The 14,716-nt window shown below is 43.6% G+C and overlaps 1 protein-coding gene across 3 annotated transcripts in view; it reads right to left on the minus strand.

Moving 5' to 3' along the window:
- Positions 1-14,716, minus strand: part of LOC135523754 (protein shisa-6-like) — a 65,992-nt gene continuing 51,276 nt past the window's right edge. For 2 of the 3 annotated variants that reach the window (XM_064950633.1, XM_064950631.1), the window contains 4 exons: positions 8,633-8,692; positions 5,837-5,989; positions 2,246-2,349; positions 1-2,111 (listed from right to left, as the gene is read on the minus strand). In XM_064950633.1, coding sequence (XP_064806705.1) covers positions 1,260-2,111; positions 2,246-2,349; positions 5,837-5,989; positions 8,633-8,692 — 1,169 coding nt within the window. In that variant the 3' untranslated portion in view covers positions 1-1,259. The remainder of the gene's footprint in view (positions 2,112-2,245; positions 2,350-5,836; positions 5,990-8,632; positions 8,693-14,716) is intronic. The other variant, XM_064950634.1, reaches the window with a different exon arrangement.

Here is a 14,716-nt window from a genome sequence, read left to right on the forward strand (position 1 = left end):
TTGTCTGTTTAAAAAAATATGGATGGTTTATTTGACCCTACTGCAACAAGCATATAATCCATCACCATGTTTTTCAACTTCTCATATTAGTCAATAGAACACAGTTTACATCCAAATATGAACAGTGGTATATTTTTTTTATCAACACATTCATTCACTTCTCAATCTACAAACATAGTTGAAAAGACACACATTATAGTATTCATTTATCCTGTCAAATACTTGGTTAAGTGGGTTTTCTAGTCTGAACTGATCACGAAACGGTGGTGGTTTATAACTTGTTCAGAATCTACTGAAAACATTAGACAGTCTAATACAAAAGCCAACCAGTAGGGACTGGTCCATAATACTGCCTCTAGAATTATAGCTTATTTACAATCATCTATGAGCTAGCCATCACCGAACAAATTTATGAAAGAAAGAACAGAAACAGAGTATCTCATTAATTGATTGTGCTTTTTAAACCCACTAAAACCAATTCTCCATTTTGTAAAAATGGAACACTTGTCTCAGACTGAGGCACCAATAAAAGTGCTAGTAACGTTAGTTTTGATCTATTTCAAGATCTCTCTACAGCTATGCGTAAGACTGGCGTTACAAACGGTAGTTTATATTTATATATTTATAAAGTTGTTACAGGGCCGTCCCGGTTTCATCACCCGTGGTTGTCTTGTCGTGTCTTTCAACAACACTTGTCTTGGAGACATCGATTGGATCAGTCCTTGTGTTTTACCATGCAAAGCCCTTTAGAGTTGCGGTAGAAGTTCAAAGAAGAAGAGATTTGTGTTGGACGGTTGGACAGAAAGGCTGCCTGAGCCTCGGTATTCTCATATAATCAATGTCCCCTCATATGAATCACACCCCAATTGTGTAGGGCAAGGGGAGCTGGTGCTTAGGGCATAACAGGAATAACAGTAGAGTAGTTTGCCAATTTCACAGCACACTACCACAGCTGAGCCATGTTTATCTGGAGTCAGTCTTTATGGAGTTTGTGTCTACAGAAGAACTCCAGTCTATTACAATACAGTACTTGGTTCTGGTGAAGTCCGGAAAGGCAAAGAGATGAGGGTATTATCTTTTGATTGACTTAGCAGGAAACTAAGCTACAGAGTGTCATGTCCCACCTTACAAACAGTCAGTCTCTTCCCATCCCTTTCCCCACAGAAACATAATCCTTCCCATACTAGCGATTAGCTGTTAGCGAGTTAGCATTACCCATTGCGTCACTCCCAAGCTAGCCGTTAGCGTGCTAGCCAGCGTTAAACAGTCACTTCGGTCTTGCTGCCTGTGCGATAGTGCTGCTGCTGCTGCTGTTGCTGTTGGTGGTGGTGTTGGGGGATGTAGTGGAGCTGCTCCACAGTGTGGGTCCTTCTAGAGGCAAACTGCTGCCTCTTATTAGTCGTGTGGTTCATTGCTAGCGTGTTGGAGTGTGCCCCTTGTCCTGGTCCTGCTCCGCCTGCCGCTCCTGCGTTGTTCGAGGCACTGGGATGGGAGTGCATTTTGGTCATCTTGTAGCGGTCCATGAGTGGCGTCGTGGGCATGAACACGTCCGGGTGCGAGATGGCGTGCGACATCGACTTGTCGTTGTTTCCCCGGAAACCGCCGGATACGCTGCCAACTACACCACGCTTTAGCGACATCATCATTTTGTCCGGCGAGATCAGAGGATCCTGAGATAGCAGGCGGTCTTGGGAGTACAAGCGGTCTTGCGAGTAGAGGCGGTCTTGGGAGAAGTGGCGGTCTTTAGGGTACATGTGGTCTTGCGATTGTAACAGCCTGTCTTTGGAGTACATGCGGTCCTTGGAGTACAGCCGTTCCTGGGACATCAAGCGGTCCTGAGGAAGCAGGCGTTCCTGGGACCTCAGCCTCTCAGCAGACAGTAGCTGCTCATCAGACAGGATTCGTCCTCCATGCTCGGTCATCCCCATCCCATAGGAGATGCTATAGTCTTCCTGGGGGCCTCGGTGTGGGGACAGAACCCGGTCCTGAGACATGGCCCTTTGGACTCGGGGAGGCCTCTGTCTCCTGGGGGCCTGCTGGGCCTGGGGCTGCTGGGGTGGGGCCTGGGTCACCTGGGGCTGGGGGGGCTGGCTCTGGAGCTGCTGCTGCTGCTGTTGGAGGAATGGATGAAGATACAGTCAACTCTTGATATATTCAATGGCTTGGGACTTTTGTAAATGCATGCTCTGAACAGGCACCACTGCATAACAAAATGCAGATTTATACAAATATGTAGATGCAGTACTTGTTCCTGGTTCATTTTGATGACGTGTAAGGGCAGGGTGCTTCTGGCTGCCAGGTCAGGGAGGTGACGCTTGCGGGTGTAGTAGTCGTCGACGTCTTTATCCGCTGTGGAGAGACAGAGTGAGACAGAAGAGGTGGATTAGGAGAGAGAAAGAGGGAGGGAGAAGGTAGAGAGAGTAGGAGGGAAAGAGAGAAAAGGGTAGTAAAGGAGATTGAATAGCGGGTCTGAAGGGTGCTCTGAGAATACGACAATCCTGGCCCCATCTGTGATTTTACCGGCGTTTCTGGCTGTGGGCTTTCCAAAGGTTGCGTACAAGTCTGTTAACAACCAGTGTCATACTGCATACACCACACAAAAACGTCATACACAAAGGCTATTTGAAAAGACGCAGGATCACGTAACATGGATGAAAATTCATCTGCACGTTCATGTATTAACAAATCGAACATGGATATGGGTTGTGTCCAAGAACAGGTCGAGATAAGATATGTGCATGTCTCCAGATTGTCTTGGCAGGATGTGTGATATCACACCCTCACACCTTGTATGTGTTATAAAGGAGACTCACTGGGAACCATGCATCAACCATTAGTCATACGTACGGATTTGACATAGTCAGACATACACAATATCGTGCGCCACACACACACACACACACACACAGATGTACAGTACACACATGCTCACATACAAACATCCTGTCAAACTAAGATGTAAAGAATATATGTTTCATGGTCACATATACCGGATAGGTGCAGTGAAATGTGTTGTTTTCAGCCATAGTTCAGCCATAGTAGTACATCACCCCTGGTGCAAATTAGGGTTCAATAACTTGCTCAAAAACCCATCGACAGATTCTTGACCTTGTCGGCTCCAGTATCCAAAAACAGAGACTTTACCGTTCCTATCCCAACGTTCTAACCACTAGACTACCTGCCGCCCATGACTAAGTAAAGCTGCGGCAGAGATGATATATATTTATATATATATATATATATAAAAAATGGAAACCTTTGAAGTTCACACCCAAAAAGACAGCTGTCTTCCTCCGAGTCTGTTCTTTTTCACTTTGGCTTTGAACGTGTTACTGCTAAAGTGAGATGGAGATGAACTTTCATAACATGAATCCGTTAATAATATTCATTATTCATAAATTGAAAAATAAAACACCTCTCCAGAATCCAGAGAACAATAATACACCATTGTAGAATAGATCCAGCTGTATAAATGATGGACACAAGGCTTCTAATACACCTCAGGTTGATCAGTCCTTTCACACAAATGTCAATTATGACAGGGAGCTAAAAGGGGATTGGCTAAAGAGAATTACCAGATGAATAACAAAATATATATATATATATATACTGTATAGGCTTTTAATTGGCATGAAAATTATGTGTGTTATTAAATAAATTAGCCTAAATCTGTGAAATATACATCTCCTTTAATGAATAAAAGAGCAAATAAAAGTAAGATGTCATCATTAATTCTAATAGATTAATAGATTAGAGAAACATGTACCGTGCATTTTAATTCCCAATGGGGAAGAAGGCAAGGCCAGTTCAGGCTGAAAAAAAAACATCTGAAAAAGGAATGAACGTGTGTGCAGAGACACACTGTACGCTTTACTTTCAATTTATACATCAATTTACATGTATTAGTAGAAGCTGAGATTTGCCATTTCATTATTCCAATAAAGGAAATGCGTCTCTATCTCGCCTCTGGCTCTATTCTACATGATCTATCAGTAGAAAGATGCCTTTTGGCTATTTGCTGCTGCAAATGATTTGCTTTGGAAGCAGATAAAGACAGTCAGGCTGGGCTGGCACTGCCTGAGGACAGTGTTAGGTTTTTAACATGGCAACAACATTCACCATGCATTTTGTAACATTACTTATTAAGACAATTTCCCAAGCACGGACATTTCCCATGCAATGACATAGCATCTTCCAATCAATATGCAGTCCAATATCTATTAGACAATAACAAGCACAAGAGACACCTGAGACAGGCACATGAATACCGATTTTGACCCACTCTAGAGATAGCAAGCACTGATGGGATCAGATCCTTCACTTTGGAATACATTTTATGGATTCCAAGTCTACCCATTAGACCCTGTACACTCAATAGGTGCTTTTTTTGGTTGAATAGATTTGATTCAGTGTGAGTGCGTGTGTGCGCGCGCGTGTGTGTGTGTGTGTGTGTGTGTGTGTGTGTGTGTGTGTGTGTGTGTGTGTGTGTGTGTGTGTGTGTGTGTGTGTGTGTGTGTGTGTGTGTGTGTGTGTGTGTGTGTGTGTGTGTGTGTGTGTGTAACAGCACCGACTTTGGACACACCGACTTTGAACTGTAGACTACAATAGATTCAGATCTCTCCCTTTAGTCCCATGTGGCTCAGTTGGTAGAGCATGGTGCTTGCAATGTTAAGGTTGCGGGTTCAATTCCCACGGGGGACTAGTATTCAAATGTATGCACTCCCTACTGTAGGTCCCTCCAGACAAGAGCATCTGCTAAATTACTCAAATGTAAGTAGGACAGCCATGATGCAATTACACAAGCCTTAAGGAATAGTTGTGTTCTGCTCAATATGACGAGATGAACCCCAGCGTAGTACACTGAATCAATACAGAGCTGCAACTAGAGCACAGCACAGAGCTTAATGTGCTTAAATGCTCACACTGAGAAATGGTGGCTGCTGCTTTTCTAAAGAGACATCTTTAAAGAGAGAGAGTGACTGTGTGGTGTATTGGAATGGAATACCAGTGAGGTGTGGTTTTGATGAAGTTATGGAGGGGCATGTTTGATGTGTGTGTTTTTGTAATTGTCTGTCCCCTCTCATCCAGACACTCTGTTTATGTCTTCAAGAGTCAGCACTTTCTGGAAAGGTTGTGAATGCTGATACACTGAATATTAGGACCCTTTCAGAAAAAGAGAATGTAGCCTTCATTTTGACATATCCTATCATTACATTTTAAGGGGCGTGTGGTATAATCCTTCATATATGTATGCCAGTAACGAGTCGAATGCAGACTTTTTAACATGCCAGAGTAGGCATTAACTTATGCATTGAGTTTTTACCATGCCAGAGTAGGCATTAACTTATGCATTAGAGTTTTTAACATGCCAGAGTAGGTATTTACTTATGCATTAGAGTTTTTACCATGCCAGAGTAGGCATTAACTTATGCATTAGTGTTTTTACCATGCCAGAGTAGGCATTAACTTATGCATTAGAGTTTTTACCATGCCAGAGTAGGCATTAACTTATGCATTAGAGTTTTTACCATTTTATTTTTTTTACCTTTATTTTACTAGGCAAGTCAGTTAAGAACAAATTCTTATTTTCAATGACAGCCTAGGAACAGTGGGTTAACTGCCTGTTCAGGGGCAGATCGACAGATTTGTACCTTGTCAGCTCGGGGGTTTGAACTTGCAACCTTTTGGTTACTAGTCCAACGCTCTAACCACTAGGCTACCAGAGTTGGCATTAACTTATGCATTAGAGTTTTTAACATGCAGGTCATTCAGCGAGGCAGTGGGAGCTCTTTCAGTGTTTCTGCTAACGCTGGACTATGCTGTGGCGAGGACCTACTCAGTCTCTTGAGGGAGGAGTATCTGTTGAGGTCGGCCTTGACGGCGGCCTCGTAGGTGGGCGGCAGGTGGGACAGGCTCTGGAAGGAGCGCGAGGAGGACAGGTCGTATGGCTCCGTCTGCGAGGTCAGGATGCCACTCATCCTAGTGTTCTCTGGGGAGACACAGCAAAACAAACAAGATGGGAAATGGGCAGGCTTCTTAAAACATACCCGGAGTCAGAACAAAGGCAACGCTGGTAGAGCACAGCTGCTGAGGAAGGGAGGGAGGGGAGTGACGGGAGGTGTTCATCTGACAGGAACTTGTTCAGAGAGCGTTTGGTGGAGTCTGGGAGGTGGGCGGTGGGCTGAAAGGAGAGGGGGGTTAGGGGACGTGGGTTGAAGGAGGCGGTCACTAGGCACTGTGGGATTGCTTGGCACGGAGGAGATGACAACGGACCAATAACAACACCACATCAAACAACGGATGTCTGCTTCAGAGTGACTCTGATTGTGACAGTTTGTGTGCTGTGATCTGAGGAGGATGGGGAGTGGGGTGGGGTGGGGAGAGGGATGGGGAGTGGGGTGGGGTGGGGAGAGGGGTGGGGAGAGGGGTGGGGAGAGGGATGGGGAGTGGGGTGGGGTGGGGAGAGGGGTGGGGAGAGGGATGGGGAGTGGGGTGGGGTGGGGAGAGGGTTAGGACAGGGCAGCAACCCGCTCATCAGCCTGATGCGATGTGATGCCAGAGCGAGAGAGGGGCATACTGGGACTCTGGCCCCTCTCTCCCTCTCTTTCTCTCTCTCTTTGCCCTTTTCGTCTCAAACTCCCCTCGCTCTATCCTGCTCCTCTCTCTCCTACTATCTCCTAGCTCCCGCTCTCTCTCCCTCTGACTACTCTCTTTTCCCTCCCTCTCTGCATCCCTCTCCCCATCTCCCTCTCCCCTTCTGGCTGTGAGTCTGTCACGCAGAGCAGTGGGCAGCAGGGTGCGGCTCAAGTCCTGGCTCCAGCGGCCAGATAAAAATAGAGGGATGGGTGACTGCTGCAGGAGAGAGTTGAAGAGGGGGGAGAGTTGAAGAGAAAGAAAGAGAAGTTTGAAAAGGACAGATGACAGCAGGGGTCCGGAGAGAACTGTGGGGGGTGAGATTTGGGAGGAGAGAGACCCAGCTGTGAAAGAAGTGTCTGCAATACACTCTCCACACAGGGAAAATAGACTCACACTGTGGCATGCTGTTAGCTACCTCTATAACCAGAAACACACGTCACTGCTAAATCACCACGCACAGTACAGCCACACCACGGACTATGTGGACAGGGGAAGGTACAAAGGCTAAGGGTTGGTGAGTGTGTGGAAGGGTGTGGGGGTGAATGGAAGGGTGTGTGTGTTAGTTAGTTCATGTGGGTTTATGTGTGTGTGCTTTTGTGTGTGTGTGTGTGTGACTTACCCCGTCTCAATGATCGGTGAGCTACCCCACCCAAGTGGAAAACAAACAGTTCAGAAACATGTTGATGGTGTGAAACAGCATTCAGACCAACCCAACCAATACACACCTCATTCAATGCCATCAGTCCAGCAATTACCTCTGGAATAAACCAACGATGTATATTTTATGTATTTGGAACAGACCAAAATCTAATGTGCCTTTAGATATAGTAATAATGCACCTCATATGTACAAAGAGCAATTTGTATACCCTCTTCAATTGACAGAAGGTCAGCAGTTGCTTCACACACAGAGGATAGCAGAGGTTGCACTAGCTACATAGACCAGCCTTATCGGAGCAACACAGAACACTGGCACACCAAGCCCTGTTTATGTGGCTTGTGATCAAAGCGTGTTCGTTCAATGTGTTGTCAGAATGTATTTCTCATGTTTCCCATAGATTTCAGGGGTATTTCATTCATGGAACACTCATCTGGTTTAGCAGTGTGTAATGGAACACACATTGAGTTGACACACAGGAGCAGATGCGTTACGACTACAGAATCTCCTTAAAACGCAGCGGAAGCATTGGAGGGGAAAGCTTCTACACAGGGTTGAGCAGACACTGAACATCAGCCAGAGAGGCCAATCCAATGTTAAACAAACACAAAGAAATGGTATTTTCTCTCCTTTTCATTCTTCTTTATCCTCGCCTCACCCTTTGTCCTTATGCAACCAGCACTCTTCCTCATATCTATTCATCAGCCTCTATCCCCCCTAAACCCAGCTCTGGTGAATGAATAGATAACATTGGCAGAAGAAAATCTGTAAATGTAATGAAGCTGGGGGTGATTTCCTCACAGAGAGCAGCGGTAATAGCACTCCATCTTCTAATGACAGAGGAGGAACGTGTACGATGGTCGAACGCGACACTGTGACCTTAAAAGGAGGTTCACTTGATGCCCAGCCAATCGCATTTCCTTTTAGTAAGGAGATAGACATTCATTCGTTTTTTTTATTTGCTCCGTTCAAAAGAATACACGGTCATGATGATGAAATGTGACACTTCTGTGATTCTATCGTTAATAAGAGAATGTTAATTTTCAATAAGAGTAATTGAAGAGTAGGTTGGCATCAGTGGTAGCATATATTTGTGTCAAAATAGTGTTTCAAAGTTAATTCCCCAAATCTGGGCTACATTACTTCGAGAGAATGGCCTGGTTTGGGGAAAAAAATGTGATTTAGTGACATTTGTCTTTCTACAAATAACTGTGTGGCTCTGATTCAACATCCACACTAAGTAATGTACTGGGCATGAATTCTAAGTAGTAGCCTATGCTAGAGTGGGTATTGGAACATAACCCTGTATCTGGATGCTAGTGCTGTTAGCTGTCCTTACCATTCTGGGTGCGTGTCGGGCTACCTAGAACCACATGGTTGTAGTTTTGCTGATGGGTACCTGTGAAAACAGCAATGGAGAGGATCATTCAATGTGCATGAGATAAGCATATCAGATATCGTATCTGATCAAAAGTAATGACATGGTTAATACAAGCAGAGAGCTAGAATTGGCATCATTAAAGGGATGGTTCATCACGAAATAAAAGCTTGTCAGATGTTTTCACACTTCAAAAATGGTCTTTAAATCAATCTTAATAATAATTTTAAAAAAAACATCTGACAAACGTAGATTCAGACATAGAGAATCCCTTTAACATATTCCAGCCAATGACATGGATATCATGGTGAAGCAAGATGGAGAGAAAACAGGAAGGAGAGGAAGGGCAGGTAAAATAGGGGCGCAAGGTGAAAAACCGGGCGGGATGGAGAGGTGGAGACTGGAATCATTGAGGAGAATGTGCAGAAGAAGAGCAGCATGTACAGTGAGCATGTGTTATTCACATACACACTGACATGGGACATGAGTGCCCTTGTTCTTTCAAAAAAATTGCATTACTGAAAATGAAAAAGATAAATAATAATAAAATAGTAATATATCTGAACATCTCATTTCAGTTGGACCGTTCTTTGTGATATTACGATCCTTCGATTCAGACGTTTTGGTATGACAGTGATGGTGAGAGCGCTTGGATGAACATGTTGTAGCATTGCACCCCTCGGCACAAACCCCTGTCACTTAACCAACTGTCCATCCAGACCATGTGGACTGTTTTGGGCTGAAATGAGATGGCTGAGATGGCAGAGAGATGGTCCCTTTAAAGATCCCATTGTATTGAGTCAGGGGATGAATGGCAGCTATTGTGTGTGTGTGTGTGTGTGTGTCTGTGTGTGTCTGTGTGTGTGTGTGTGTGTGTGTGTGTGTGTGTGTGTGTGTGTGTGTGTGTGTGTGTGTGTGTGTGTGTGTGTGTGTCTGTGTGTGTCTGTGTGTGTCTGTGTGTGTCTGTGTGTGTCTGTGTGTGTCTGTGTGTGTCTGTTTGTGTGCGGTGGTGGAAAAAGTACTACTTCAGTAAAAGGAAAGATACCTTAATAGAAAATGAGTACATGAGTAAAAGTCTAAATGTATTTGGCTTAAAAAAACTTAAGTATCAAAAGTAAATGTAAAAGTATAAACAATTTCAAAAGCCAGGGCCACACTCCAACACTCAAGACATCAAACAATGCATCGTTGTTTAGTGAGTCCGTCAGATCAGAGGCAGTAGGGATGACCAGGGATGAGTGCGTGAATTGGACAATTTTCCTGTCCTGCCAAGCAGGGAAAATGTATGGAGTAAAAACTACATTATTTTCTTTAAGAATGTAGTGAAGTAGAAGTAAAGGTTGTACAAAATATAAATAGTGAAGTACAGATACCCCAAAAAACGACTTAAGTAATAATTGAAAGTATTTCTACTTAAGTACTTTACACCACTGTGTGTGTGTGTGTGTGTGTGTGTGTAAGAGTGATCCAGGTGAAAAAGCAATGACACCGCCGACCGTTGAGACTCATTCATTTGGCTGTGTGCTGCTGTGCCTGTTTAATCATGCATTAGCAGTCACAGTGCTGAGAGGGGATAGATGACCCTCGTTCTCACATCATGGGTTTTAATATTTGTTATAGGAAGATGGAATGTGTCATCAGAGTAGGTGGGCGTGTATGTGGGTATTTTATTTCTATAAAAAAAGAGCTTGACCGTTGACGTCAGAGTTTGGTTTGTGGAGAGAGAGACTGTTTGCAGACAAAGTGAAGTCACAGACGTGAGGGCAGGGTTTGCTGAATATATGAATGTATTTAATGTTCTTGAAAAGCATCAGACATAAAGAACACACACACGCACACCCATGCACTGTGATCTCCATTTTAATTACATTGTGCCATAGCTGTAAAACCAAAACACTTTCCATTCACTTTTGTAGTTAATCCACACACAGTGCTGACACCCCAATCACACCTTTGAACTTCAGGCTTGGCCCCACACTATCAGTGCCCAGATAGAGAAAGCACTGAGACCTCCATAGAGAAATAGAGAGAAGTACTGCAGAGCTCCCCATAGAGAAAGTGTAGACAGAGAGAAGTTTTGCTGAGTTAAGAGCCCCTGCACTGCACTGGGCCCTAATTAAGAAGGAAGAAGGACCAGTTCAATGATCCCGCTGTAATCGGGGGACCAATTAGCTGTGTCAGAGAGAGGCAACACACACACACACACACAGCAAGCACATTGGTTCCTTGAAAGTTGTGGAAACTTATATTTTTTGGTTTCACATTGGTTGTGGGAACAAAGTCATGCCAGTAAAATGTATTTTTTTTTTTTTTACATTCTGAGGACAGAAGTGAACATTTTGCCTGTTCTGGGAACACGTATTTTCAGGTGGCAGGGAGGTTCAGAGAACGTGTTTGTCTGGTTCCTTGAAAGTTTTCCTAGGAGGTTTTATAAAGGCTCTGAGAATGGAAATGATGTTCTTTTGAATAACTTCCTTCACTGAATGTTTCAATAGGACTTAATACCACTGCTAGCTTATTCCAAGCACAGATAGGAACCATGAAAATGAATTTCCTCAGGCATTAATCATGCCAACACATTTATGTTTTATTCAAACAGACCCCATTTCAAAGGAAACAAGCACTCATTAAGATCAGGTGTGGCCAATTAGTGGGCGCGGCCAACACACCTGAACACACTTAGGATAGAGAGGGTTTTTGTTGACGCTTAGAACGGAATGTATATGTTTTTAAATAACATTATTACTAAAGTTTTCTTGTGGTTTTTATGGAATGTGTTCTCATCATTCTAAGGAAGGAATGTTTGTTTTTAATAACATTATTAGAATGTTCTCTGAATGTTACTTACCCACGAACAGGACCAAGCCTGGAATGCAGAGGAGTGTCTGCACCTCGATCTAGGTTGGGCAAAACTTAACATGGTGGTGTTTGCCTTAGCAATCTCACTGGAATAAAGACCTCCTCCATTCCTTTCATTATTGAAAGAGATTGTGATGTCTCACATCTCAAAATAGGGCTACTTAATGTTAGATCCCTCACTTCTAAGGCAGTTATAGTCAATGAACTAATCACTGATAATAATCTTGATGTGATTGGGCTGACTGAAACATGGCTTAAGCCCGGTGATTTTACTGTGCTAAATGAGGCCTCTCCTCCTGGTTACATTAGTGACCATATCCCCGCGCATCCCGCGGAGGTGTTGCTCACATTTACGATAGCATATTTCAATTTACAACAAAAAAAGATTGCATTTTGCCTTTTGAGCTTCTCGTCATGAAATCTATGTAGCCTACTCAATCACTTTTTATAGCTACTGTTTACAGGCCTCCTGGGCCATATACAGCGTTCCTCACTGAGTTCCCTGAATTCCTATCAGACCAGATAATATTCAAATCTTTGGTGACTTTAATATTCACATGGAAAAGTCCACAGACCCACTCCAAAAGGCTTTCAGAGCCATCATGGACTCAATGGGTTTTGTCCAACATGTTTCCGGACCTACTCACTGCCACAGTCATACTCTGTACCTAGTTTTATCCAGTGGAATAAATATTGGGGATCTTAATCTTTTTCCTCATAATCCTGGACTATCGGACCACCATTTTATTACGTCTGCAATCGCAACAAATAATCTGCTCAAACCCCAACCAAGCATTATCAAAAGCTGTGCTATAAATTCTCGGACAACCCAAAGATTCCTAGATGCCCTTCCAGACTCCCTCCACCTACCCAAGGACGTCAGAGTGCAAAAATCGGTTACCCACCTAACTGAGGAACTAAATGTAACCTTGCGTAATACCCTAGATGCAGTCACACCCCTAAAAACAAAAAACATTTGAAATAAGAAACTAGCTCCCTGGTATACAGAAAATACCCAAGCCCTGAAGCAAGCTTCCAGAAAATTGGAACTGTATTGGCGCCACACCAAACTGGAAGTATTTCGACTGTCTTGCTGTATCGAAGAACCCTCACTGCTGCTCGATCACGCTATTTTTCCAACTTAATTGAGGAGAAAAAGAACAATCCAACATTTATTTTCGATACTGTCGCAAAGCTAACTAAAAAGCAGCATTCCCCAAGAGAGGATGGCTTTCACTTCAGCAGTGATAAAGTCATGAACCTCTTTGACGAGAAGGTCATGATAATTAGAATTACGTACTCCTCTTTAAATCGGCGTATTTCTCCAAAGCTCAGTTGTCCTGAGTATGCACAACACTGCCAGGATCTAGGATCAAGGGAGACACTCAAGTTGTTTAATACTATATCATATCTCTTGACACTTTGATGAAAATAGTCTTGGCCTCTAAACCTTCAAGCTGCATATTGCACCCTATCCCAACTAAACTACTGAAAGAGCTGCTTCCTGTGTTTGGCCCTCCTATGTTGAGCATAATAAACAGTTCCCTATCCACCGGAAGTGTACCAAACTCACTAAAAGGGGCAGTAAAAAAGCCAAACCTTGACCCAGAAAATAATTTTAAAACTATATGCATATATAAAATCTCACATTCCTCCAAAAAAATGTATAAGCTGTTGTGCAGCGACTCACTGCCTTCCTGAAGACAAACAATGTATACGAAACGCTTCCGTCTGGTTTTAGACCCCATCATAGCACCTAGACTGCACTCATGAAGGTGGGAAATTACCTTTAAATGGTGTCAGACCAAGGCTCTGCATCTGTCCTTGTGCACATTCTTTTGGAGAGATTTGAAACCCACATTGGTCTACACGGACAAGTTCTTGCCTGGTTTAGATATTATCTGTCGGAAAGGTATCAGTTTATCTCTGTGGATGATTTGTCCTCTGACAAATCAACTGTAAATGTCGGTGTTCCTCAAGGTTCCGTTTAAGGACCACTTGTTTTCACTATATATTTTACCTTTTGGTGATGTCATTCGGAAACATAATGTTAACTTTCACTGCTATGCTGACGATACACAGCTGTACATTTTGATGAAACACGGTGAAGCCCCAAAAATGCCCTCCCTGGTAGCCTGTGTTTCAGACATTATCAAGTGGATGGCGGCAAATGTTTTACCTTTAAACTCAAAACAGAGATGCTAGTTCTAGGTCCCAAGAAACAAATGGATCTTTTGTTGGATATGACAATTAATCTTGATGGTTGTACAGTCATCTGAAATAAATCTGTGATGGATCTCACGTTACTTTGTCTTTTGACAAACATATCAAGAATATTTCAAGGACAGATATTTCCATCTTCGTAACATTGCAAAAATCAGACATTTTCTGTCCAAAGATTATGTAGGAAAATTAATCCATGCTTTTGTCACTTCTCGATTAGGCTACTGCAATGCTCTACTTTCTGGCTACCTGGATAAAGCACTAAATAAACTTCCGTTAGTGCTTAACATGGTTGCTAGAATCTTGACGAGAACCAAAAAATGTGATCATATTACTCCAGTGCTAGCCTCTCTATACTGGCTTCCTGTTGATTTCAAGGTTTTACTGCTAACCTACAAAGCATTACTTGGGATTGCTCCTACTTATCTTTCCGATTTGGACCTGCCGTACATACCTACGTCACAAGACACAGGCCTCCTTAATGTCCCTAGAATTTCTAAGCAAACAGCTGGAGGCAGGGCTTTTTCCTACAGAGCAACATTTTTATGGAATGGTCTGCCTATCCATGTGAGAGACGCAGACTCGGTCTCAACCTTTAAGGCTTTATTAAAGACTCATCTCTTCAGTAGGTCCTATGATTGAGTGTAGTCTGGCCCAGGGGTGTGAAGATGAATGGAAAGGCAACGAACCACCCTTGCTGCCTGGCCGATTCCCCTCTCTCCAATGGGATTCTCTGCCTCTAACCCTATTACAGGGGCTGAGTCACTGGCTTACTGGTGCTCTTCCATGCCATCCCTAGGAGGGGTGCGTCATTTGAGTGGGTTGAGTCACTGACGTGATCTTTCTGTCCGTGTTGGCGTCTCCCCCACCCCCCGAGTTAGTGCCCTGTGGGAGATCTTCGTGGGCTATACTCGGCCTTGTCTCTGGGTAGTAAGATATCCCTCTAGTGGTGTGGGGGCTGTG

Source organism: Oncorhynchus masou, chromosome 31, assembly GCF_036934945.1.
Source record: "Oncorhynchus masou masou isolate Uvic2021 chromosome 31, UVic_Omas_1.1, whole genome shotgun sequence".
In the NCBI taxonomy this organism is placed as follows: Eukaryota; Metazoa; Chordata; class Actinopteri; order Salmoniformes; family Salmonidae; genus Oncorhynchus; species Oncorhynchus masou.